Raw genomic sequence first — 27,684 nt, forward strand, 5'->3', positions numbered from 1 at the left:
TATTCAGCCCCTTTGGGGCACTAACTTGGAAACGTACAGAAATCTCCAGGGTGGGTAGATGACACGACCACTCCAACCAACTCCAGCCGCTTCCTCCTTGGCCTGTTTCCCTGCATCTCTCTCCTCACTTCTCCTTAGTTGTGAAGGGCTTACTTTGCAAAAGAAGAATTCAAACTTGTGAAGTAAAGGATAACACTCTGTGGAACATTTTAGAAACACCAGCGCCCCAGGGAAAAGGGGAAAGGCAAAAGGACTGCCCTCGGCACTGCGGAGCCTTTGGAACCTTTGTCTTGCCCGCCCAGTCTCCAGAGAGCTAAGGGCCTGAGCCTATTGGGCAGCAGGCTGAAGGGTGTGTGCAGACAGGAGCTGCAGGTCTCCTTTAACGATGCAGAGTCCCCAGGGGCCAGCTGACTCCTTGGCCTTTTGGAGAAATACTCCCTTGTGTTTGTACAGGTGAATTCAGGGATAAGAAAAAGAGATGAGAGTTCTGTGCCTGCATGTATGTTTTCAATATGCGAATCCTATGAAAATGGCTGTCTCGGAGTTTCCCCGTGTCTCCGTGTGTGTCTGTTTGTCTGCATGTCTTTGGTGTGGTGGTGTGCCCCTGGGTCCTCAGATGTGTGTCTGCATAGGCATCTGCATGTTTCTGTTTTCATTTGCCATCTGCAAACGTGGCTGTCCCTCTGTTAGCAGGGTGTGTCTGTGTGCACAGAAGCCTCGGCTTTCTCTTCTCTGGGTGCCTGAGGAAGGTGTAGGTAAGGGCTGTGTGTGTATCTGGATGTGTAGGTGTGTGTGTGGACAGCGTCAGGGGTACATTAGGACTCACAGAGCAGCAGCAAATGTACACACTGTCTTTACAAAAGCAAGTCATCTGTTTTCCTGGTTTTGTTTTTCTCCTCCCTGTGGGCTCTGGACCCTCCTTGCACACAAAGGGAGCTTAAAAAACGCGGCCCTTCCTGTGTTCCCAAATGTTCAGAATGCTGCGGTGAACTTGAATGGTGCCAGCTCGGATATCCCACCCTGCCGCTGTTGCAGGAAGCCACCAGCCAGCCGGGCTACCAACACCCACTTACATAACATGACGGGGAGGGTGGGCAGGAAAGGGAGCCACCCGACTCACTGTAGGCCAACTCCTGAGCTCGCAGGGGGCCCTACGTGGGAACTGAGAGCCCATGTTGGGGTTTAAAGTGTAGCATCTGGAGGCTTCCCCCACAGAGGAGGGCTCCCTGGGAGTGGTGGGAGGGGAGGCAAGAGAGGAAGCCTTCCCATGGAAATTATTACCAACCAGTCAACCTCACTTTCCATTTTACCAGGTCATTTCTAAGCAGAAGTCAACATTTTAACCATTTCAACACAATTTTCTGAATACTATATGTTAGACTCTGTGAAAGATAAAACAACTAGGTACTACCTTGCCCAGGATCCATGTCCCCCAGCCCCACTCACAGCCTGTCAGTGTTCTCCAAAGCAACACAAGGAGGTTAGGCTGGATATCTCCAAAGCCTCACCTAGACTGGAAATTCCATGATTCTTAGTCTGGCAAGTTGATTAGTCCAGACCGCTGCCATACTTCTCACTTCTCCACCAGCCCTGGTTTAAGCAGATAAACAGTGTTCCCTTCCCCCCTGCCTCTGCCCAAATGCTCATGTGCTTTCTTCCCTTTCTTCCTTCCCTCTGCAAAACAAGCTGTCAGTCCTCCTTCACTTGAAGATAAAAATTACTGATAACTCTGCTCCCTTTTTTGCACATCACTGGGGTTCTCACCTCCTACCCAGGCAATCAAAGCTCTCCTAGGCATGGCTCCACCCATTTTTCCAACCCGGGGGCCTACACCACCCCCCACCTGCCTCTGTGTGCCAGTCACACCTGCTACACACACCCCCTCCCCACCCTTGTGCGCATGCTCAGTCGCTCAGTTGTGTCCAACTCTTTGCAACCCCATGGACTGCTACCCTCTAGGCTCCTCAGTCCACGGGATTTTCCAGGAAAGAATACTGGAGTGGGTTGCCATTTCCTCCTCCAGGGGATCTTCCTGATCCAGGAATTGAACTTGTTTCTCCTGCATCTCCTGCATTGGCAGGCAGATTCTTTACCAGAGCCACTTAACCTCTTCTTCAGCCCTTCCCTCTGCCTGCCTGGATCCTTCTTTCCTTCTCTCACCCCAACCAGTGCCCATCACTTGACATCCTAGTCATCCTTCAAAGCACATCTCAAATGCTTACTCCTTCATCAAGTCTTTCCTGATCCCTTCATCCCTTCCCCAATGGATATGAACTGTCTTTTTTGAAACCTTTCATATGAGGCAGCGTATTTGGCTTTTGCTTCCAGTCATTCCTATCTTTGTTCCCTACATAAGATCCTTAAAGTCAGAAATGTGTCTCTTGTGCTTGAATCCACATGCTTGACCTTTTGTCATGGGTGTTCTGCAAGTGTGTGTATATGATGCCATCCAGGCACAGCTCTCAGCTATGGCTCAGCAGTAAAGAATGCCTGCTGATGCAGGAGACATGGGAGATGCAGGTTGAGTCCCTGGGTCAGAAAGATCCCCTGGAGGAGGAAATGGCAACCGACTCCAGTATTCTTGCCTGGGAAATCTCATGGACAGAGGAGCCTGCAGGGGGTGTCACAAAGAGTAGAACACAACTGAGCACACACACACACACACACACACACACACACATAGGAGTTGGGTAGCTTGGATGGAATGAATGACCCTGCTGGGCAGGGAGGTAGGCAGAGAAGAAGGGAGCAACCTCAGTATCCACAGCATTGGTCAGTGAGGACAACCAACCCTGAGACCCTGATATCCCCCCTACCCAAAAGGGCCTGAGCCTGGGGAGAAAGATCACGAATGCTAAAGTCATCTCCTTATTCTATCCAGAGCATAGCTTTTCCCAGAAATAAAAAGCAAGATAGTACAATGCAGCAAGAAGTCTCTGGGCCAGGGATGACAGATTCAAGGGCCCCTAGACTAGCAAATGACTGAAGCAGCAGGGAGATAAGTGGGTGGGGGTGGGCAGCAAACAGGAGTACACACTGAATCTAAAAGGAGCTGGTTCTCCCTGCAGAAACACGGGCACACGAGTGATCAGATCCCTAAGAATTATTCAGGAAAAGCCTCATGTCTAAGTTTTTATATGTCTTCTCCCATTGGCGACTTACTCAGTTTTAAAAAGATGAGCAGCACTGGGTAGTCCCAGTGAAACAGGTCTGCAGGCCACACTCAGCCCCTGCCCTGCCAGACTGATATCTCTTCTTAAGTACCTGCCAGGTGACTGGGTAATATGATTGTGACAGATGAGGGCTGCGTTTGAAATTCACTCAAACTAGAGAAAATGACAGTTGTTCTGCTAAAATTGACCTGGTGCAGAAAAGGAGCCAATAAGAGTAAGAGAAACATGTCAAATGACTTTATGGTCTTTGCTCACTTCCTCCCCTATCTCCTTGGCATCAGCCATTCATTGGTCACTCTGAGCACTCAAGGTTGCCACCCCCATCCAGAGTTTTCTTACTGCAACCTGACACTGCTTTATTCTACTCTAGGGGGCAATTTTTGCTCTAGATGGACTAGACAGATGTCTTCAATACTCTTGATCAAGCCCTTTTGGATATGGGAGATGTTCCCTGGTATATCATGACCTAAAGGAGAGTCAGAAGGCTTGGATGGGTCACCAACTTGCTGTGATTTGAACCCATGACTTCCCTTCTGTGCTGCAGGTTCTCTGTGCAAAGAGTGGGCTGGACTAGAGCACCTCTCAGATGACTTCCAACCCCTGACATAGGAAGTGTTAACCCTTGATTAGGCAAGGACTGTGCCTCACAGTGACTGGAGAGAATTCCTTTTGGTAGATCCCAGGCCTGGGAGCCCAAGAAGCAGACTTTGACCCTAACCCACATGGCAGTGGTTTCCTACAGGCATCTGGCCAAGAAACCAAGCCAAATTTCTCACATCTCTCTGTGAGGAGCAGCAACCATGCTTTAGCCATAGTACAGTACAGGCATCAACTATCAGAAGACTACCAGATAGGTCCTAGAGGCACTGCAGGCATTATGGGATGTTGGCCCAGGAAAAGGCCAGGGCACCCCAGGTGTCCAGAAGGCACCCCACCCCAGCAAATGATTATCAATGAGGATGAATATATTTCAATATTTTAACAACTGGGGATAGCCAGGCAGGTGTGTATCCACTGAATGTCAGCTCATCCCTCTTCAGAATGCTGTCCTTCCTGTGTACAGCAAGGCAGACCAAGATGCCAGCAACAAAGTAGAAAATGAATGCCCCCACCCCCGCAACCCCTGGGGACCTCATGGCGCCCACCCCTCCCTCACAAGTTTGCTTCACTCCCAGGCCCCCACCCCAGGCCTCCCAGGGCATTGGCAAAGAACAGGCACCATTCCAAACCCTGACTTCATGCTGACCATCAAATCCCCAAGCCAGGGAGGGAGCAATGATGTCATTGTCCCTGTGTTTCAGAAAAGCAATAATCAGACCCAGAAGAGGATCAACTTTCAAGGCAGAAGGCCAAACAGTTTATCTTGGCAAAGGCCTCTGAGGATTGCCTCATAGAAATAAAGGGCTGGCATGCCCGTGAACATCATTTGTTATGAGCTGGGAATCTGCAGTGTCCTTGGACTCAGGAAAACCTCGGGGATCCTGTTGAGATGGAGGATGTCAAATCCAAAACAAATGAGTGTTAGTGTCATCTCTTCCTGTCAGAAGCCCCTCTTCTGGGCAGAGAGTGGGAGGAGCCTCTTCCAACATCGTTGTGCCACTCCACCCTGGACCCAAGTCTCCTCTTATTATTATAGAAGTATCACCAGTTTCCTCAATTTGAATTAGTTCCATGACAGCAGGGACTTTTTTCACTACCTTGTCCAAGCATCTGGTATGGACTTGTGATTTAGTCACTAAGTCATGTCCAATTCTTGGAACCCCATAGACTGTAGCCCACCAGGCTCTTCTGCCCATGGAATTTCCCAGGCAAGAATCCTGGAGTGGGTTGCCATTTCCTCCTCCAGGGGATCTTCCCAACCCATGGATTCAACCCAAGTTACTGCATTGCAGGTGGATTCTTTACCAACTGAGCTACCAGGGAAGCCCTGGTATGGACTTGAGAAATCAATAAATACTGGCTGACTGAATGGCTAGGAAGAAAGAGCAAGGAATGAGAAGTACCGTCCTGGATTCCAGGGATCCCCTGGCATATCTTGTTCTGCCAGCTGGGCTTAGGTAGGCAGGTTGGGATGGTGGGCAACTGTCATTGGTCAGTGCAGATGTGTGTTATATATTTAAAACCTTAAACTACCTTCTCCCTATGGTTCACAGTCTTGTCTTCATGCTTCTGCCAAGCCTTTAATCTTACCCTTAATAAGCTTACTCGTAATGGCTACCTGGTCAACCTTTGATTGTAAATGCTGTTGAAAAAGTCCTACTTTGGGGAAATGTGTTCAGGAGGAACAGGTCTCCCTGCTACCAGCTCTGCTGTACTCTAACCTAAGCTGGATCACATCAGTGACCTTGAGGGTGACATTTCCCCTCTATGGCCTCCATTTCCCCTTCTACATAAAAGGCAAGACAAACTAGAAGTATCCACTGTGCTTAGCTTTTAGGGGGAAGTGTTTGAGCTGTCTTTCAAAAACAAAAAGCTCTCGGAACCTACCCTAAAAAAATACAATTCCTCACACGCACAGAGGAACATTTTTGCATCCAGTGTCTGGAAGTCCACAGCCCCCTTGAAGCTCAGCAAGGGACCCCAGGGTCAGAGCCTTTTAGACTTGCTGATCTGTAAGTTCCCTCCAGCTCTGACTTTCTGGAATGTTAACCAAAGTGTTACTGCGAGAAAACACGTTCCAGTCGTCCTCCTCTGAGTCTGCGCCCTCCCACACCTTCTCTCAACTGCCCCTCGGGAACGAAGGAGCTTGGACTTCACTAATGGCCCCAAATACAGCCCCCAGTTTCCTCCAGACCCGACCTCAAGTCAATAAAGGTAGCCCTCACGGAAATGAGGTGGGAAGCAAAAGGAAATCCAGGCAACTCAGCCTAAAAGGAATTTCCTCCTTTCTGCTTCTCCTTCCAATTTGGTCTTTCAAGAGTTTGACAAAGGTGGTGATGGGGGTTGGAAAAATGCTAGGAGATTTTTTTTATTGAGGCCCAGAGAGGGAGGTGGAAATGGACCACAAAATAGAGAGGTCAGGCACAGGAGGCCGAGGAGGGGACACTGAGGAGGCGACACTGAGGAGTGTGGGCGGGTCCTGCGTGCATTCTCTGGGACAAATTGGGCTTTTCCAGCCTGCTGGTTTTCAGAAAGCTATTTACGAAGCTGGGCTAATCCAGCCCAGCTGCGAGACTATAAGTAAACAGTGCCTTTAGTGGAGGGTCAGAAGCACCACTTTGCTCCCTGCTGCCTGTACTTAGAAAGCTTACTTCATCTTTTCTGTAGAGGTGGTGAGATGTCAAGATCAGGCAGGTGAAGCTGAATATGAGTCCAGGACTCATTCCTATCTGTTGTCACTCTCAACCCTGACAAGTCTCACCTGGGCATCAGAGGGTCAATCAGAGCCAAGTCAGGATGTTTGTTCCCAACTTCTGAGCTGGGTAATCTTGGGTATGCTTCTTCATCTTCCTGAGCCTCAGTTTTCCCCATCTGAAAAATGGCCATGATAGTGCTTAACTTGAAGACTTACTGGGCGGAATCAATGAGGAAATGAACGTAAAAGTGCTGCAGACTGTGCTCATCACAGTTGATCCCCAAGACATACTGCAAGCAAGCCCCTTTTAGCCACTCTTTGCCCCTTTGTCCTTTTCCCTGCAGTAGAGATTAACATATATGAATTAGGAAAGAGTGACCCACAAGGCTTGTGACTTGGAAAAGACAGCACTACCTTTAAGCTAAAAGCAGTCCCCACCCTAGATACATGGCTCAGTAAATGAAGCATGGACTGGCCTGAGTCCCCATTCTCACCCCGTCAGTGGGACACTCTAGTAGAGATCACCACCCACACAGATATATGCAAACAGTGACCACAAAACCCAAGCTGTACTGCCTATCCTTGGGCTGAGTTTCTTTTTTTTTCTATTAAAACTCCAATCTTTTATCAAAGTCATTGATCTCCTTTGAAAATGTTTCAGTTTATTTCAGTTCAGTCGCTCAGTCATGTCCGACTGTTTGCGACCCCGTGAACCGCAGCACGCCAGGCCTCCCTTGTCCATACCAACTTCCGGAGTTTACCCAAACTCATGTCCATTGAGTCGGTGATACCATCCAACCATCTCATCCTGTGCCATTCCCTTCTCCTCCTGCCTTCAATCTTTCCCAGCATCAGGGTCTTTTCAAATAAGTCAGCTCTTCCCATCAGGTGGCCAAAGTATTGGAGTTTCAGCTTCAATATCAGTCCTTCCAATGAACACCCAGGACTGATCTCCTTTCGGATGGACTGGTTGGATCTCCTTGCAGTCCAAGGGACTCTCAAGAGTCTTCTCCAACACCACAGTTCAGAAGCATCAATTCTTCAGCGCTCAGCTTTCTTTATAGTCCAACTCTCACATCCATACATGACTACTGGAAAAACCGTAAGGGTTAAAACTGGAGAGTCATTTCATCTTAGTATAAATGACTGTCTGGTTCATTCCTTCCCTAAGATAGAGACACAAAAAGACAAAGGTAACCGAAACCCCACCTTCCCTGGCCCTCAGGACCGTTGTGTGCTGCCTCTGCTTCCTAAAGCAGCAGCTCCCATCCTTTAACCCAGTTAGCCCAGCAAACAGAGCCATCCCTGTGCTTTCCTGCTGCACCCATGGGCACTAGATTGAGAACTTGGTCATCACTTCTGCTGCAGTTTTGACCAAAGAAAGGCCCAAGGCCATCCATCCCAGATTCAAGGAGTACGAAATGAACTTCATCCCTTCTTGGCGGGACCTGTGAAATCACATTGTAAAGGATCTGGCTGCAGGGGAGCCATTAATTGGGACCATCAATGCAATCAGCCTACCAGGAATTGGGACTGTGTCTAATGCTGGTGAAGCCTATGTTTTCCAAAACTAAATTTAGGACTAAAGGGTTGTTTGTCTAACATTTTATATAAAGATCAAACAAATCTCACCATTATTTAATATTTGAAAAGCCTCCATATACTAGTGCAAAAAATGCTCCAGTGAGGTTAATATTACCTTGGGAACTAGACAAGAGTTTCAGTCATTCCATTTTGTTTCAGAACATTAACAGAGAAAAATATTTAATACTATTTGGAAAAATGATTAATTTCTATAAAACAGTTTTAAATGAATTTAATATTTATTTTTTGAAAGGAGTCTTTACATTTGGGAATTGTGAAAATGTTTATAGATATAACTGCAAGATCATTTTTAAACAAAAATGAATTCTATTTTTAAATGTAGTAAAAACTTCACGTTGATCGAGGCATCATCTTAGGTTACATGATTTCCCCAAATGTTAATAAAATGTGTTTTGTACTACCTGAGAATTTATATTCTATTGAGGAGCGGATATGTAATAAATAAAATGCTACATATAAGACGAAAAGGACTAAAGGGTTGATAATGTGACACGAGGTTTTCAAATGAGGCTGTATTAGAAACTCTGGGATGCATGGTCATAATTATACCTCCACATCACCCTAGTGTGGGGATGGCACTAGTGGTAAAGAACCCACCTCCAGTGCAGGAGACAAGGGTCGGAAAGATCCTCTGGAGGAGGGCATGGCAATCCACTCCAGTATTCTTGCCTGGACAGAGGAGCCTGATGGGCTACAGACCGTAGGGTCGCAAAGAGTAGGACATGACTGAAGTGACTTAGCACACACGCAGCCCAGCTCAGTGACCTCCCCTGAATCACATACTCAGTGATTATCTGACCAATTCAAAACCTGGTATTTCAGAACAGGGATGGAACTTCCATGTACATTTTGGGATCAAAGGCTAGTGTGTTTTAGCAGGCCTTTAATTTTATAGGACTTCAGACCTAGAAGCCATTTAAAGTAATATCTTTCACTTTATAAAGGAATAAAATAAAATCGAGAGATAAAATGACTCAGCCAAGATGATATGGTTAGGGAGACTGGTGTTTCTCAAACTAAGAGACACATGAATCCCCTGAGCACCTTGTTAAAATGCAGAGTCTGAGCAGCAGGTCTGGAGTGGGCTCAAGATTTAGCCTTTCTAACAGGAGCCCAGATGACACTGATGCAGCTGAGTCTAGAACCACAGTTCTGAACATCAAGCTCTAGACCTTGCAGATTCTAGAGAGGAGATGGTAGGCAGACACCTACATTTAGATCTTCTCTCTTTTTTTGAAGTCCTTCGCCAACAACACCAATTTTGTTGTTGTTCAGCCGCTCAGTCATGTCCAACTCTTTGCAACCCCATGGACTGCAGCACACCAGGCTCCCCTGTCCTTCACCATCTCCCGGAGCTAGATAAAACTCATGTCCATGGAGTCGGTGATGCTGCCCAACCATCTCATCCTCTGTCTTCCCCTTCTCCTCCTGCTTTGGTCTTTCCACACCCATTTTACCAATGAGTAAACTGAAATTCAGAAAGAAGATACTGGCATTGGATGAACTCCCTGAAATTTTACAGAAGGGGCCCACTTCCCTACACCTTAAGGCAGCTCACCAAGAGGTGAGCTCAAGGAGCTATGGGCCGCTGTGAACCTCTGGTTCCTCGAGCTGTGCATCCCCTTCCTTAAGGGACCACACCGGACTCATGGTGCTGGCCCGAGGGTCTCTAAGTCCCCAGGGCTGTGATTGTCCTGTCTAGTTAGTGATTTAGGAGCTTGGCAGCCTCGCTTGTTCTATTGTGTGGCCTCTGAACATTCTGTCCAAACGCCTTTTGGCATGCCACGCATTTTCAAAATGAAAGGGGAGGGGGGAAAATGAACATTGCCCTTGTTCATTTGCCTAATTTAAAAGCATCTAGAAGCTTTTTTCAGAAGCGGGGGTGGGGGTGGGGGGGTTGGGAATCACCATCATCTGAAATGGAGGAAGCACCTCATCAAGGGTCCAAGAGAGAAATGGAGACATAATTTTCAAGGGCCGACATTTTAATGGACAGACCTTGGGCCTGGTTTGTTTTTCCCATCCCCTTTCGGGTTAGAAACCACTGCCTTTTTGGAAGCTCTTGTGCTGAGAGGAAATTGCTTTTTCCTAAAAAAGGATCTGAATCTTCCTCGCCCTGCTAGGATCCTGCTCTTTCACATCAGTTCAGTCCCACCCACAGATGTTTATTGAGGGTCTACTATGTGTTGGGTGCTATGCAACAGAGATTTAGTGATTAGGGAAATCCCTGTGCTATATATTCGTCCATTCATTCAGCAGCTGATTATTGCTGGCATCAGGCCAGCTCCGGGAATAAGGAGGGAGGAAGATAGCCATGGATTGGCTACACCTAGTCTAACCAGAGACACAGTCAGTAAGTAATCCCTATTGACAGATTGCACTAAGTAATTACTTGCTGTGACAAGGAACCACAAGAGAGTGTAATGCTGGGAAGACAAAGATGAAAGAGGTCCTGCTCAGATCCATCTTTCCATTCTGCTCCCTGGTCCCTCTCTTAAGTCGGGTCCTCCCTGGAGGCACTGTGTAGGGGAATCATGGACAGGAAGGCAGGTGCTCCGAGTCCTTGGGCTGGGCCCTCCACGTGACCCCAACCCTCACTCCCCAAACACTTACACACACCCCTACTGTCTTCCAGATGCCAGCTACAAGTGTTCTTTCCCAAATGCAAACCTAATGGTGTCATTCCCGTACAAAAATTCTTTCCTGGCCTTCCCATCATTTGAGGGATTAAGTCCAATCCTCTCAGTAGAGTTTACAAGGGTTTTCACGGTTTGACCCCAATTCACTTTTCAGCCGGTAACCCCACCTTCACCATCATTCATCCTTCTTTCTTACCAGAAGGAAAATCCTGGGACTCCCCAGGACCACTAAGAGTGAAGGGGGGCCTTTCTAAAAAATTCTTTTTTTTTTTTTAATTTTATTTTATTTTTAAACTTTACATAATTGTATTAGTTTTGCCAAATATTTATTATTATGGAAATATTCAAACATACACTGAGGCAGAGAGAGTAAAATGATGAACCTTCATGCACCATCACCCAGCTTCAATACATTCTCAGTCTTGTGCTCTACATGCCCACCCCACATTGGATTATTTTAAAGCAAATCTAAGACTATATATTTTTTTAATCTGAAAATACTTCAGTATGTATTTCTGAAAGATGAGGACAGGGGTTCTTTTTTGAGATTCCAGGTTTGTTTTTTAAATTGCAAAATAGGACAACCAAATTTGTAATACAGTTTTAATTTGTACATTTCACAAACCAAAGCTTTTAACACGTACACACACACAGGAAAATGACTGTATTATATCCTTGTTTTGGAGAGAGCATTAAAGAGCCCAGATTTGAGGTCCTTGAATGTGAAAGCCTCCTCTCCCAGGATCACCCTCTCCTGACCTTCTACCCCTGTGGCTGGCCCTGACATTTTCTGAGTCCTCCGGGAACTTTCACTCCTTTCTGCATTTTCCCTTGTGGATTCTTGAGCATGAAAAGTCCTTTCCTCTGCTTGCTCAGTTGCTTCAGTCATGTCTGACTCTTTGCAACCCTATGGGCCGTAGCCCACTAGGCTCCTCTGTCCATGGGATTCTCCAGGCAAGAATACTGGAGTGGGTTGCTGTGCCCCGCTCCAGGAGATCTTCCCAATCCAGAGATCAAACCCGTATCTCTTACATCTATCTGTATTGGCAGGTGGGTTCTTTGCCACTACTGCCACCTAGAAAGACCAACAGTAACAGCACCAGCATTTATGAGGTTCCCTGGTGGCTCAGAGGTTAAAGCGTTGGCCTCCAATGCAGGAGACTCGGGTTTGATCCCTGGGTCAGGAAGATCCCCTGGAGAAGGAAATGGTAACCCACTCCAGTATTCTTGCCTGGAGGATCCCATGGACGGAGAAGCCTGGTGGGCTACAATCCATGGGGTCTCAAAGAGTCGGACATGACTGAGTGATTTCACTTTCCCTTTCCCTTTTCAGCACTCTGCGTTTTTCTATTCATTCAGAAAGTTCAGTCAACAGATCCTGAACACTTGCTATGTGCTGAGTAAACCGTGAACAAAATAAATACCGGCCTTGCCCTCATGGATCTCAAATGAATAAATGTGGAAGTCAACATATATGAGCAATCACAGCCTTAGCTTTGCTGGTAGGATTGTGAAACCAGCACCTCAAAGCTTCCTCTCTGAATGGCTTCAAAGTTAGCCATGAGGGCTTGGAAAGTTAAGGTGAGTTTCAGAAGCAAAGAGGCAGTGGTCTTATAAGCAGGAGGGAGCACCAGAGGTCACTTTCTCTCTTGCTGTGCTCATGGGTTCCCTGTACCATATTTCTTGATACTTCCTTGTTTGGACTAGACATGTTTCCCTCTTAGCCCTTCTCTTTATCAACTTGTTGCTGGGATGACAAATTTAGTAAGAATGTGCCAGAAGCAGAAATCCTGCTTGCTCCAATAATTGGACTAACAATCTGGCTTGGACCCTCTGCTTCAAGGGCTGAAGAGCCTGTGGAAAATGAGACAGATAAGGTCTGACACACACAGGAGGCTCATACCTGCAAGCCAGTGTCAGTTTGCCAGTAAAAAACCGTCCTCTTTCCCAAGTATTATAAATTCATAAGATGCCCAACTATATATTATAATTTTTTAAGATAAATACTTATGGCATTGCCAAAATATTATCCTTGTTTATTGAAACTTGCTAAGACTTTCATTTGCCTTAATGGTTTGCAGTTATGCAAGCCATGTGCTAGATATACACATATAGCCCCTTCCAAGCTGTGCTTTAAATCTGCTTAAAATTAAAAAAATTTCATACAATGGAATATTATTGTTGTTTAGTCACTAAGTCGTGTCCAGCTCTTTGTTACCCTTTGGATTGCAGCACGCCAGGGTTCCCTGTCCTTCCCTATCCTTCCCTATCTCCTGGAGTTGACTCAAATTCGTGTCCATTGAGTCAATGATGCCATCCAACCATCTCATCCTCTGTTGCCCTCCTTCTCCTCCTGACTTCAGTCTTTCCTAGCATCAGGGTCTTTTCCAGTGAGTCAGCTTTTCGAATTAGTAGCCAGGTTTTAGAGTTGCAGCTTCAGAATCACTTTCCAGTGAGTTATTCAGGGTCAATTTCCTTCAGGATTGACTGATTTGATCTTCTTGCAGTCCAAGGGACTCTGAAGAGTCTCCTTCAACACCACATTTCGAAAGCTTCAATTCTTCAGCACTCACCCTTCTTTATGGTCCAACTCTCACATCCATATATGACTACTGGAAAAACCATGGTTCAGATTATCCCCAGAGAATTTCTGGTGAAGATCCAGCTATGTGTAGCATGTGATTTACATACAAACTCAAATCTTCGCAATAACCTTCCTTGCTGGTGTATCTATTCCCATTTACAGAAAACGAACCTGGGAACTAAGTTGCCCAAGAGTGCTCCAATAGGAAGTGACACAACAGTATTTAATCTGCTGTGTCTGGCTTCAAAGCCTATGCTCACTCTTACTTCTCATTCTACAGCATTCCATGAATAGCGTGTCCCTGAACCAGACAGAGGAAATGACATGTCCCTTTGCTTATAGCCCCAAGTAAGCAAGTTCTGTGCAACACCAATGAGTGTATTTAGCCAAAATATCACATTTATCTTGAATCTTAAGGCATTACACTGTGAACATAAACTGAAGCAAAGAAATGCAGATGCTGAAGGAGTGCAGTTATTGTTTAGCTAATTTCTGAAGTGACTAAAAAAAACAATACTTTCCCATGTTAGGGATCATCTGATTATAAAGAGGGCTTTTTCCCACTGAGACATGGAGTTGCAACAAGATTGTGAATAGAAATTAATGACAATGGAAAACCTAGGGAACTTAAAATCACATGGCTGTGTCTATCCATTCAGGGTGGTCTTCATCACCTTGGTCATTCAGACTCTTCCCAGAGCCACCGTTTTGCTGGGATGCTGTCCAAATTGTGAACAAACCCAAGAATCCTCACAGGAGGAGAGCTGGCAGCCCAAGCCTGTTCAGTGCCATTAACCTCACCGGGGTGAAAACAAGAAAAGTGTATTCGCAAATATTGCCATCCTATCGGTGTGTTTATTTTTGACTGTTCCGTTTCTCAGGGAAACAGGAAATGTAAGAAAAAGGAATGTTTGTGTTTTCATAGGGCAGGTTTAATTTAATTTTTCTAAAAATGCTACCAGTATTTTTCCAAGACACTCTAAAGGTAGGAAGAGGTGATGCAGAGAGTTCAGAGGTGGGGTTCTAAGGGCAGAAGGCATTAAGCTTGGCCTTGAGGCCAGAGACCTCATTTAGCCAACGTTTTCTGGGCCCCTCCTATATGCCAGACCTGGTTGAGGGCAGATACAAAAACAGGGAAGGCTGGTGGGACCTCTGACACCTGGGTGAGTAGTGGGACCTTTAACTGAGATCAGGATATAGGAAAAGGAGATAGCATTTCCAATGGGACATTTATGAGGTTGCCTGGAAACCTCATGGGTTTCCTTGGTTGGGTTGGAGGTGCCTGTGGGACCATCTGGGGCTGGGTTTTTGAGGCAGGTCGGTAACTCAGGAGAGGCCTGAAGGTTCAGTGATGAGCAGTAGCAGACACAGACCTGAAACTTCTTACGGAGGTAACAGACTAGTGAGGGAATCAGACGCTTGTTCAGCAATCTCATAGGTGAATTTAAAACGGCCAAGTGTTAAGGAAGAGAAAGAGTTCAGCGGGCTGTTAGCTAGGCAAGAAGCTGAGTGCCAGCTTCTTGAGGAAGCAGCAGTGGAGCCGTGATCTGATGTGGGGATAGGAGGAGCAGGGAGAGTGTTCCAGGCAATGAGAGCAGCATGTGTAAAGGCCCTGTGGCTAGAAGGAGCAAAGCCAGTATCAGGTCAGAAAGAAAGCCAGAAAGACTGGGGTAGAGAAGGTGATGGGGGAGCATGCGTAAGACGGGGTGGGGGTTGGGGAAAGGCTGGAGCCAGATCTCGGAGCCGTGTAGGCTGCGGTCAGTTTTGTCATGACATGTTCTGTCTTGTCTTTCAGTCACCTTGGTAATTTGTAGATTTGTCACAGAATTAAAGGATTGGAAAGGATTGCCCCAGGTCATCTTGTCCATTCTACTCCCTCTAGACAGGACTTTTCTTAGCATGCAGTACTTAAACTCCAAGAAGATTCTGTCAGATATTACACACCAAGGTTAAGGTTTATCAAGCAGCTTTCAGGCTGTTTCTGTTTTCTCTTTTTAATGAATCTTTTTAAATGTAACAAGCCCTGTTTCTGCACCTCCCCATATCTGTCAAACCTTCATTGAGTTCCCTGCAGACAATGTGGCATCAGGCTTCCTTGCCCTCTTCTCTCTCTTTGTGTCCCAGGAATGACTGAATTCTGTCTATCAGGCCTTGACATCCCCCTCCGCACTCCATGCCCCTGAGATCACAGATGTGAAAGAAATGAGAACTAGGATGGACTGCTGTCCCACTGGCTTCCCAGGTGGCGCTAGCGGTAAAGAGCCGGCCTGTCAATGCAGGAGACCTGAAAGACATGGGTTCAATCCCTGAGTCAGGAAGAGTCCCTGGAGGAGGGCATGGCATCCCACTGCAGTATTCTTGCCTGGAGAATCCCATGGACAGAGGAGCCTGGGAGGCTACAATCCATGGGGGTCTCAAAGAGTCAGACATGACTGAGCAACTTAGCACATAGCATGCATGCTGTCTGACTACATGCCAGGCCTTGGACATCCTCTAACTCAATTTAAGCCTCTTCACCAGCAGTGACCATTTAGTGACAGACACCTATTATAATGTCACTTCATCAAGTGATCTTACTAGGGGTATGAGAAGACTGAGTCACAAAAGTAGCCAATGAGTTGCCCACAGGCTTATAACCATAGGTGTCAGCTGGATGTGAACCCTAGGGGCCTTCTGGCTCCACAGTTCATGTTGCCCCCACTGGGCCCCAAGCTGCTTGGTCATTACAGTAGCCAGTCTTGTCCTAATGAGTCTGCTGGCCTCCACCCACCCTCTTCAACCAAATCCACAAATAGACACAGTTCTGAACACATGGAAGCCCTTAATGATGAATAGCGTGATTATCCAGAAGCAGCAGCAGGACAGTGGGCTCAGGCCAAATCCTATTTCCTCCACTTTCTTGATGAGTAATACTAGGCAAGCATCTTCACCTCTCTCAGCCTTCACTTCCTTCATATGTAGTAGCGTAGCAGGCATGCTCAGTCATGTCTGACTCTTTGCGACCGCATGGAATGTAGCGTGCCAGGCTCCTCTGTCCATGAAATTTCCCAGCGAAGAATACTGGAGTGGGTTGCCATTTCCCACTCCAGGAGAGCTTTCTGACTCAGGGATTGAACCTGTGTCCCCAGCATCTTTTGCACTGCAAGCGGCTTCTTTACCACTGAGCCATAGGAGATGGGGCTAAAAATAGTCATCTCATAGATGTGTCAAGAGATTTAAAGGAGACGATATTGGTAAAGTGTTTAGCACCATTCCTGGTACACTATAAGTGCTCCAAAATGGGAGCTGTTGTTAACACAGCCCCCAGAAGTCTTCCTGAACCTGCTTTGTCTATGTCTACACTCTGCACCCAAACCCTCAGTGGCTGCCCAGCGTTCACAGAAACCATCCTAAATCCCTTCCTCGTGTGTAAGGCCCTCCCAAGCTTGCCACTGCCCACATTTTCACCCTAATTCCCACTGCATCCCCAGCAAGCCTCTACTCACACCAAACTTTACTAACAAGTTTTCCCCAAATTCTGTCCACCTCTGCCCGTATACATGTGACGTCATTCCCTGTCATGGAAGCCTTTGTCTAACACCCATCCAACATACACACTTCATGCGCAGTCACTATATGCCACCCCTTGGATGGAGCCTGGGGATACAGCTGTAAATGAAACATGCAGAGCACCTTGTTCTCTCAGCGCACCTACCTTGGATTTGGAGAGGGACAACAAAGAAAATAAATGTGCAATTACAAATAGTGGCTAACTCTATGAAGGGAGAGTTCATGGTGAGATAAAGAAGATTCAAGAAGCACTTATTTTTTTAGACCAATATCCAGGAAAGTGCACTCTGGAGACAGAGCATATCAACTGAACTGTGAAGTATGTAAAGGGTTGGCCTAGAAAACAGTGTTAGGTAGCATCTTTCAGAGAAAAGGAGCAGCGTATGCAGAGGCCGGAGGTAATGAGGCTCATTCAGTAAAGATCTGAAAGGCCCATGTGTTGGAACATGTAGACAGAAGCTGGGGTAGTAAGGAGGGGAAACACAAGATGAAACAACAGGTAGTGAGAACTAGATCAGGCAGAGCCTTGGACGGAGACCCAGCTTCTCCTTGAAACCTTCCAAGGTGTTTTTGGTCCTTGTTTTCCTCCCCCAGATTCTTCCAAGCCTTGCTTTCTCCATCACTTAACCAGGACCAAACATTGTATATTTAAATCTCCAGAGAGTCGTGAATATACAGAGAGCTGCCTCCTTTAGTGGGGAGCTGCCTCAGACCACTCAGGTCCCAGCTCTCCAATTCCTTGGCTTGAAGTTGAGGTTGGTACAACTCTGATCTGGCCTCACACTGCTCTGACTCCAACCCCCCAAGAGAATGCCTAGCAGGAGCCCTGGGCCACCCGCACTTACTTGGTTTTCTTGGGAGACTTCTGAATAGGGCCCTTATCAGCCTGGGGATCTCTGGTTTCAAAAATTGATTCGCCCCTTCTGACAGGATGTCAGGCCTCTCACGCCATTGGGCAGTGCTGAACTCTGGAGCCCCCAGGGGCATGTGAGCGGGGAACAGGGAGTCTGTGAGAGACTGATGCAGGCCTGCCATCCCCAGGGGAACTAAATAAAGCTATTGTTGGGAAGGGAAGAGAGAAAATAGCCGACAAGATGTTTTTTGTCCTTCATGACCTGTCTGTGTTTGGGGAGGGGCTGGCACGTTACAAATGAGTGGAAATAAGAGTGGCCTTTGAAACCCAATTGAATGGCTTGGGAAGGGAAAGGGGAAGCATGGGGAGAAGACCTGGGTGGCAGTGGAGAGCTCCATCATTTCCTAACTGCCTGACCTTGACAGATGGCTTGCCCCCGATTTCTTATCTATCACATCAGGAAAGGGGAGAATGCTAACAAATCTGAGTGCCTAGAACCATCCCTGGCCCTTATGAGACACTCAGTAAGTGTGGCTGTCATTAACCTGGGAGAGCATATGGTGGGGGATCCATCCAGGGTGCAGTATGATAGCACCCTTGTTCTTTCTCCAGCTTTTACATATGACTCTAGAAACCTAGCAGGATGTCTCCCAAAACTGCTGATTCTCCCCTTGACAAGCTCTTGACTAGGATTTATGACACTAGCGTACAAGCTCATGTGTACAAAGATATTTAGTGGTATTGATCATAGCAGCAGAGAGAGAGAGAAAATGGCACACATGGCCATTATAGGAAAATGGCCAAGAATTGCAATCCACGTGCCCTGTGGGATATTGTGAAGCTATTAAAACTATTGTATTAGGAGTGTAGCTACTGACATGGGGAAGGGAGTGCAAATGGTGACCTGTGAAGTGAAAAGAGCCATTTTGGAAAAAATTGATCTCATTCATACATATGTATAAATATTTGCAAAGATGGAGCATAACAGGTATTGGGCAGAAATCGCCAGGACAATGAGATCAGTCACCTGGGCTGGAAAGTGGGTTGTTGTTGTTGCTGAGTCACTACGTCATGTCCAACTCTTTGCAACTGCATAGACTACAGCACATCAGGCTCCCCTGTCCCTCACTGTCTCCTGGAGTTCAGATTGATGTCCATTGAGTCAGTAATGCTATCTAACCATCTCATCCTCACCTGGCAGAGGATGAGATGGAAAGTAGGGGAGGGATATAAAGAAAAAATATATATATTGTTGCAAAAATAGGGAAAAAACTAATGGTTTAATGGTAAGTGAATAAATATAAAATTCTTTCTCTAATATTGCAGAATATCCCTTTTTTTAATTGAACATATAAATGAGGACTATAAAGTAGGGTGGACCAAAGCAAACACTGATTTGATTAGAGGATAAAGTTGTAGACAATCCTAGTCTTGAGTTTCTATGGTCATTTGAAGATGATATTTCCATTTTTTTTTTAAGTGTCACTTAAAAAAGTTTTTGGGAGTGTCCCCACTCTCTCCATCACCCCCATCCTACTTCAAGCCCAACCAGTAGCACTTCAAGTCGGTCGTAACCAATTCCAAATTGCTCTCTGGTCCTTCAGTTCAGTTCAGTCGCTCAGTCCTGTCCAACTTTTTGCGACCCTATGGACTGCAGCATGCGCCAGGCTTCCCTGTTCATCACCAACTACTGGAGTTTACTCAGACTCATATCCATCAAGTCAGTGATGCCATCCAGCCATCTCATCCTCTTGCATCTCCTTCTCCTCCTGCCTTCAGTCTTTTCCAGCATCAGGGTCTTTTCTGTTGAGTCAGTTCTTCACATCAGGTGGCCAAAGTATTGGAGTTTTCAGCGTCAGCATCTGACCTTCCAATGAATATTCAGGACTGATTTCCTTTAGGATTGACTGGTTTGATCTCCTAGCAGTCCAAGGGACTCTCGAGTCTTCTCCAACACCACAGTTCAAAGACATCAATTCTTCACTGCTCAGATTTCTTTATAGTCCAACTCTCACATCCGTACATGACTACTAGAAAAACTATAGATTTGACTAGACAGATCTTTGTCACCAAAGTTATGTCTGTGCTTTTTAATAAGCTGTCTAGGTTAATCATAGCTTTTCTTCCAAGGAGCAAGCATCTTTTAAGTTTGTGACTGCAGTCCCCATCTGCGGTGATTTTGGAGCCCAGAAAAATAGTCTTTCACTGTTTCCATTGTTTTCCCATCTATTTGCCATGAAGTGATGGGACTGGATGCCATGATCTTCGTTTTCTGAATGTTGAGTTTTAAGCCAGCATTTTTACTCTCCACTTTCATTTTCATCAAGAGGCTCTTTAGTTCTTCTTCATTTTCTGCCATAAGGGTGGTGTCATCTGCATATCTGAGGTTATTGATATTTCTCCCGCCAATCTTGATTCCAGCGTGTTCTGCATCCAGCCTGGTATTTCACATGATGTACTCTGCATAAGTTAAATAAGCAGGGTGACAATATACAGCCTTGACATACTCCATTCCCAACTTGGAACCAGTCTGTTGTTCCATGTTCGGTTCTAACTGTTTCTTCTTGATCTGCATACAGGTTTCTCAGGAGGCAAGTAAGGTGGTCTGGTATTCCCATTCCTTGAAGAATTTTCCACAATTTGTTGTGATATACACAGTCAAAGGCTTTGGCATAATCAATAAAGCAGAAGTAGATGTTTTTCTGCTATTCTCTTGCTTTTTCGATGATCCAGCAGATATTGGCAATTTGATCTTTGATTCCTCTGCCTTTTCTAAATCCAGCTTGAACAACCAGAAGTTCGCAGTTCACATACTGTTGAACCCTGGCCCTTCAGCCTCTCCCAATACAATTTAACCTACTCTCAGCTGACAGGTCATGCTCCTGTCCCAGAACTGAGCTATTTCTCCAGCCCATCCAAGCAACCTAAATTCTTCCCTTCAGATTTGAAGGCCCCTAGCAATCGGGCCCCAAATTGCCTTTTCCTTCTCAGATCACCAGCTCAGAGACTTGCAAGCTGATTCTGAAAAGAATACTTTTCTCAAAGTAAAAAATGGCAAAGGAAAATTTCTCCTAGTATCAGGAAAATTCATTGTTTTAAACACATTTTCAAAATACTTTTTTTGAAATATCCTACTGTAAATTCTCAGATTTCCCTTGATTGACTTTCTGTGTCAATTTCTACTCCCACTATTTTTGACCATTAATATGTTCCTCTAGTCTCATTTAAGAGTGTTGGAGAAGGGCACTCAGTTCAAATATTTAATTCCACTTGGAAATTATGTCCAAAATCACTTTATTGATGATAAACTCATATTAAGTTTCATTAAATAAATCCTCCCTTCCTTTGAGTCTTCATTCATTAAAGCTCATGAAGAATCTAAACACCCTTCATGGGAAGACCATAGCACTCTGCACTATTCAGCTCTTGAGGGATGCTAAGCCTTCCCTCCACCCACCCACAAAGCTACTCATCCTTCAGAATCCTTCTCTGAGTCTTCCTTTTCTATGGGACTTGCTCATGACACCACCCATTCAGACTCACCCACTATACTGCTGGGTCTGCTCTTTCATTGCATCGTTCATCTCTCTAGGAAACCCTGTCTCAATCTTCTGTGTGTCCTACACAACATTAAACAGAGAGCCAGCCATGTAATAGTTCTTATTTCAATTAGTGCCCACTGAATTGATTTGATCTTATACTGTTTTATTGATCCTTATGATTAGGGAAGAGTATTTATTGCACCTCAGAGATGCATATGGTCCCCATGAAAGTGTGCCTTGGTAGAGAGAGGACTTGATTAAGACTCAAAACACATGAGCTTGACTGGTTCTGTTATTATATGTTGTAAAAACAATCACTTCACTCTGGTCTTCAGTATCTAGGAGGACACATGTATTAGTTTCCTATTACTTCTCTAACAAATTTAGCAGCTTAAAAGAATACCTCTTTATTAGCTCACAGTTATGTACATCGGGTGGGACGGCATGACAAGGTTCTCTGCTTAGGGTCTCATCCAACTGAAATCAGGATGCTGGCATGCCACATTCTCCAGTGCTCAAGTTTCTCGCCCAAGCTCATTCTTTTTACCCATGTAATTCAGTTCTTTGCAGCTATGGGTCTGAGGTCCCCAGTTCTCTGCTGGCTTTTAGCCAGGGGCTGCCTTCATCTCCTGGCATAGGAATGATATATTAAGTCTTTCTCATGCTTCGAATCTCACCTCCTTCCTCTTCTGCCACCAGTCTGAGAAAGTTCTCTGCTTTTAAGAGCTCGTGTGACTCAATTAAGATAATCTCCCTGTTTTAAGGTCAGCTGTGCATATAACAGACCAATCATTGTATGACAATCTCATCCAATTCATGGACTCCAGAGATTAGAGTGGGACACCTTGGGGAGCATTCCTAGAAACTCTACCTGCCTTAACATGTTAATACAGGGAATAGGCAAGATGATTGCTAAGTTTCTCACAGATTAAAACTGCCAACCTTTAATCATCTCTGATGACTCCCTGTGGTGTAGTCTCCTGATTTTCCTTCATTGGGCTTCACTTCTCTCCCTACCCTGCTTTTAACCAGATACTGCCAGGTTGGAGCCTCTGGTCTCTTTCTTCCATCATCCAGCCTCCCTCTTTATCTCTCTCTTTGCCCCACAAAACCAGAGTCATCTCCTTCCTCCCTTCAACTCTACTTCACACTTTGATTTTGAACCTCTATGTGGTGCCAGTTTTACATTCTTTATGTCATTTCTTCTTCCCCCAACTAACCTGTGAGTTGGGCATTATTGTCCCCATTTTGCAGATTCAGTGCAGTCAGTTCAGTTCAGTCTCTCAGTTGTGTCCAACTCTTTGTGACTCCATGGACTGCAGCACGCCAGGCCTCCCTGTCCATCTCCAACTCCCGGAGTTTACTGAAACTCATGTCCATTGAGTCAGTGATGCCATCCAACCATCTCGTCCTCTGTTGTCCCCTTCTCCTCCTGCCTTCAATCTTTCCCAGCAACAGGGTCTTTTCAAGTGAGTCAGTTCTTCACATCAGGTGGCCAAAGTATTGGAGTTTCAGCTTAAGCATCAGTCCTTTCAGTGAATATTCAGGACTGATTTCCTTTAGGAAGGACTGGTTGGATCTCCTTGCAGTCCAAGGGACTCTCAAGAGTCTTCTCCAACACCACAGTTCAAAAGCATCAGTTCTTTGGTGCTCAGCATTCTTTATAGTCCAACTCTCACATCCATACAGGACTACTGGAAAAACCATAGCTTTGACTAAATGGACCTTTGTTGTAAAGTAATGTCTCTGCTTTTTAATATGCTGTCTAGGTTGTTCATAACTTTTCTTCCAAGGAGCAAGCATCTTTTTATTTATTTATTTATTTTAATTGAAGGCTAATTACTTTACAATATTGTAGTGGTTTTGCCATACACTGACATGAATCAGCCATGGGTGTATGTGTGTTCCCCATCCTGAACCCCCCTCCCACCTCCCTCCCCATCCCATCCCTCTGGGTCATCCCAGTACCCCAGCCCTGAACACCATCTCATGCATCAAACCTGGACTGGCAATCTGTTTCATATATGATAATATACATGTTTCAATGCTATTCTCTCAAATCATCCCACCCTCGTCTTCTCCCACAGAGTCCAAAAGACTGTTCTATACATCTGTGTCTCTTTTGCTGTCTCACATATAGGGTTATCATTACCATCTTTCTAAATTCCATATATAGGTGTTAGTATACTGTATTGGTGTTTTTCTTTCTGGCTTACTTCACTCTGTGTAATAGGCTCCAGTTTCATCCACCTCATTAGAACTGATTCAAATGTATTCTTTTTAATATCTGAGTAATATTCCATTGTGTATATGTACCACAGCTTTCTTATCCATCCATCTGCTGATGAACATCTAGGTTGCCTCCATATCCTGGTTATTATAAACAGTGCTGTGATAAACACGTCTTTTAATTTCATGGCTGCAGTCACCATTTGTAGTAGTTTTGGAGCCCCCAAAAATAAAGTCTGTCATTGTTTCCACTGTTTCCCCATCTGTTTGCCATGAAGTGATGGGACCAGATGCCATGATCTTCATTTTCTGAATGTTGAGTTTTAAGCCAACTTTTTCACTCTCCTCTTTCACTAAAGGCTCCTTAGCTCTTCTTTTCTTTCCGCCATAAGGGTGGTGTCACCTGCATATCTGAGGTTATTGCTATTTCTCCCGGAAATCTTAATTCCAATTTGTGCTTTATTCATAATTTTGTAGATGACAGCAAATTTTTGTACCCATTTTGCAGATTAGAGCACATTACTGTGCTCATTTTGCAGATTAGCGCACTAGGGTTCAGAGAAGTTAAATATCTAGTCTAAGATTAAACAGAAGGTAAGGTTAAATCTGAGCACAGTTCTTTCCAGTACCTGCCAGCATGCAGGGAAACGGTCAATTTGAGAGGGATGGAGAGGAAGAGAGAGAGCAACGTTGCCCCTCACCTCAAGTTCCACCCTAAAATAAGATGGAGATGAAGCCCCAGTAGTGATCTGGGCAGTTCGTGGACTGCAGAGGGTGTCTAGGGTATGTGAGTGAATGGCTGGGGGTGACGATTTTGCTGGGGAACAAGAGCACTTAGTGAAAATGCACCCATTCATTTCACTGTATGCCCCTTGAGTTGATAAAATTTCAGTCTTTCAGCCTCAAGTGTTGGGATCTCTTTTCCTGCCTATGAGAGCATAGGTGGGTACATCCACTTTGCGGAGCAATTTGGCTACATCTAGCAAATCTGACAGAGAAGGCAATGGCACCCCACTCCAGTACTCTTGCCTGGAAAATCCCATGGACGGAGGAGCCTGGAAGGCTGCAGTCCATGGGATCCCTGAGGGTCATCCACGACTGAGCAACTTCACTTTCACTTTTCACTTTCATGCATTGGAGAAGGAAATGGCAACCCACTCCAGTGTTCTTGCCTGGAGAATCCCAGGGACAAGGGAGCCTGGTGGGCTGCCGTCTATGGGGTCGCACATAGTCGGACACGTCTGAAGCGACTTAGCAGCAGCAGCAGCAAAGCTGAGGCAAGCACTGCCCCACCCCAGCAATTCCATACCTGTGCCTGTGTCCTGGTGAAGCTCCCTTACTAGTATTGTTTATAATTGGAAAAACAGAAGTCACCTAAGTGTTCATAGCAGGAAATGGGCAAATGGTAATGCTTGGCAGCAGTTAAACGGGAATCTGAGCTACATGTATCAACATACATGAATCTCACGAACACAATGTACCCCCAAAATTTATAAGAGTAGAATTTTTTGATGCTACTTACATAAGGCTTTTAAATGTGTAATGTCTATTATTGGGAATCCTTTGTAGTAGTTAAATATGAATAAACACAAGGGAATAATAAACACATAATTTATATGATGATTACATCTGAGATAGGAGGGAAGGAAATGTGATGAGATAGGAGGGAAGGAAATGTGACGAGAAAGGACATCAGGGGCTTCAACTGTATGGACAGTTGTTTATTGCTAAAGCTAAGTGATATTCACAGTATTGCTTTTAAAGTCTTTTTTCATGTGAGATATTCCATAATAACTCTTAAACTGACAAATATTACCACCAGGAACATGCTTACCACTTATAACATGAAGTGGAAAGAGCAAGAAGCAGAATTGGGTATGCATTATACTCCCAACTTTGTAAGAACAGAACAAATCAAAAGAAAAATTTAATTTTTTTTAATTTTAATTTAATTTAATTTCAACTTTGTAAGAACAGAACAAATCAAAAGAAAAATTTAATTCTTTTTGAATTTAGATTAAAAAAAGAAAAAGGGAAACAGATAATACACCAAAACCATTAAAGTTCAAGGGTGATTTTTATTGTGCTCTTTGTACATAATGACATAGTACTTTATTATAGTTTCCAAAATTTTATAGTGAGTACACATTGCTTTTGGAATCAAAAATAAATATTGCCTTTTCTAAAATCTGCATTTGTTTACTCTAGACACTAGGATATTATACATTTTAGCCTGAAATCAGGAAGAAATTTCTTATTCAGCCTCTACTGCAGGAAGCCCTTGCCTAGGTCTTAGAGGAAACAAGTCACATCGAGCTTAGAGTCTAACAGACCCATGTCCCAGCTCCACCCCTTCCCAGCAGCTGCCTGAGTCTCGACTTTTTGTGCAGTGTTACAAGAATACCTTTCCTGCTTGCCTCATGTGACCTTGGTGGGGGAAAATGAAATGAGGTCCAGGCCATGGCTTTGGTACCCACAACAGAACCTCTGTGGCAGCTACAGTCGCTCCTGTGTGTCAGACCAGGTGCTGGGCACCACGAGGGAAGACCTGGTTCCTCCTCCCAGAGCGTCCAGGGTGTCAGGGGACAGTCCAGGATGGAGGGACAGGCAATGGAACAGAAACCTGTACGGCATAGAGGGTGGGACATAATTACCTCTTTTGGAGTTGACCAAATCGTGGAATTGTTACTAAATAATGAGGAGGGATAACCTCTGCCCTTAAGCAACTCCAAGGATACTTCTAGACACCGAACAAGCCTATTTCAAACAACATACAAACAGCATGAGGAGGAGATGCGCAGGTTCAATCCCGGTCCCCTCACTTCCTAGCTGAGTAAGCATGGCCAAGACAAGCATCTGACCATCTGAGCCCCTCTCTTCCTTTGTATCACAGGGAGAGGCATGCATGCCTTACAAGTCTTACCCAGACCCAGACTGTGGCACAGATTCTGTGTCAGCCCCTTCCCTGGGTCAGGCCGTGTTCTGGTTGCTGGGGGTGTGACAGGGAACTAACCAGGCCAGGCTGCTGCCCCATCAGTCTTTAAAGGTGGGAGTCCAGGACAGTAGCTCAACACAGCGCCCATGGAGTACAGCCCATAAATGCTTGTTCTCTTCTTGTTGTGACCACTATTATTTTTCTTCATTGGAAGATAATTGCTTTACAACGTTGTATTGGTTTCTGTTGTACAACACCGTGAAATCAGTCAGAACCATATATATGCATATATATGGGCTTCCCAGCTGGCACTAGTGACCAGAGTGTCGGCGGTGATGCTCTGGGATGCTAATGAATGGTTTTCTCTTGTCTCTTTCAGCTCACAGCCCCTCACTTCCCCGTGGTGGTTAAGCTGGGACATGCCCACGCTGGAATGGGAAAGGTATGAGAAGCAGCTCTTCCTTCCACTTTCGTTAATACTCACGCGGCTCCCCCGGACCACCTGCTCCCCTCTCTCTGTATCCCCCAACACCCCCACCTTAGCCTAGCCTCCCAGAACAGAGTGTTAGAGGAACCCCACATTCACTCCCTCCCCCCCATAACACACCTTCCTCTGAGCTCTCATGGATCACCTCTCTAGCTCAGTCCATAGTTGCCAAACCCTCCCTGGCTAATCAGTTCCCGTGATTGTAGATTCAGAGAAATGGATGTACAGCACCTTGTAGATGGTTCTTATCATCTCCACAGCAGCATGTAAGCAAATGTCTTACTCTTCTCTTTATCACCTGCAGAGTTAGCACCTAGAAGTTGGTGAATGCATATGGCTCCATGGAGGAAGCCCCTGGAGTCAGTTAGTTTCCACAAAAGTCAAAAACATATCTTCCACAGTCACAGCTGACACTGTTACAGAACCAAACTTGGGTCCACTCGCCCACATGCTATAAAGCCAGTCTACTGACACCAGGTTGTGGTCAAAGAGAGTGCAGCATTTATTGTCAAGGAGGACTGGCGGCTCCTGCTTTAAAACCTTGAACTTCCTAAAGGGTTTCAGCTGAGCATTCTTAAAGGCCAGGTGAGGGAGGGGGGTCTCAGGGTATGTGATCAGTTTGCACAATTCTCTGATTGGTTGATGGTGAAGTCATAGAGTGGTTAATATGATCAATCCTTAGGCACCAGTAGGTCTGGAGACTCATGATCATCAAGTAGTTTTAATGTCTTCCATTCAGTGATGGTTTTAGCATCTGCAAAAACAACTCAGGAAGTGTGCATCGGATACTGTT

The 27,684-nt window shown here is 45.4% G+C and overlaps 1 protein-coding gene and 1 long non-coding RNA gene across 2 annotated transcripts in view; one reads left to right on the forward strand and one right to left on the reverse strand.

Moving 5' to 3' along the window:
* The window catches only part of SYN3 (synapsin III), a 492,105-nt gene that overhangs the window by 401,937 nt on the left and 62,484 nt on the right, over nucleotides 1-27,684 (forward strand). The window contains exon 7 of the mRNA XM_055574733.1: nucleotides 26,784-26,846. Within this exon, the coding sequence (XP_055430708.1) occupies nucleotides 26,784-26,846 (63 nt within the window). The remainder of the gene's footprint in view (nucleotides 1-26,783; nucleotides 26,847-27,684) is intronic.
* On the reverse strand, nucleotides 25,578-27,391 carry LOC129647744 (uncharacterized). Its single transcript, XR_008712477.1, has 3 exons — nucleotides 27,123-27,391; nucleotides 26,483-26,647; nucleotides 25,578-26,092 (listed from the first exon to the last, which is right to left on the reverse strand). It is a non-coding gene; the product is annotated as an uncharacterized LOC129647744 (long non-coding RNA).

This window comes from Bubalus kerabau, chromosome 1 (assembly GCF_029407905.1).
Source record: "Bubalus kerabau isolate K-KA32 ecotype Philippines breed swamp buffalo chromosome 1, PCC_UOA_SB_1v2, whole genome shotgun sequence".
Lineage (NCBI taxonomy): Eukaryota > Metazoa > Chordata > Mammalia > Artiodactyla > Bovidae > Bubalus > Bubalus kerabau.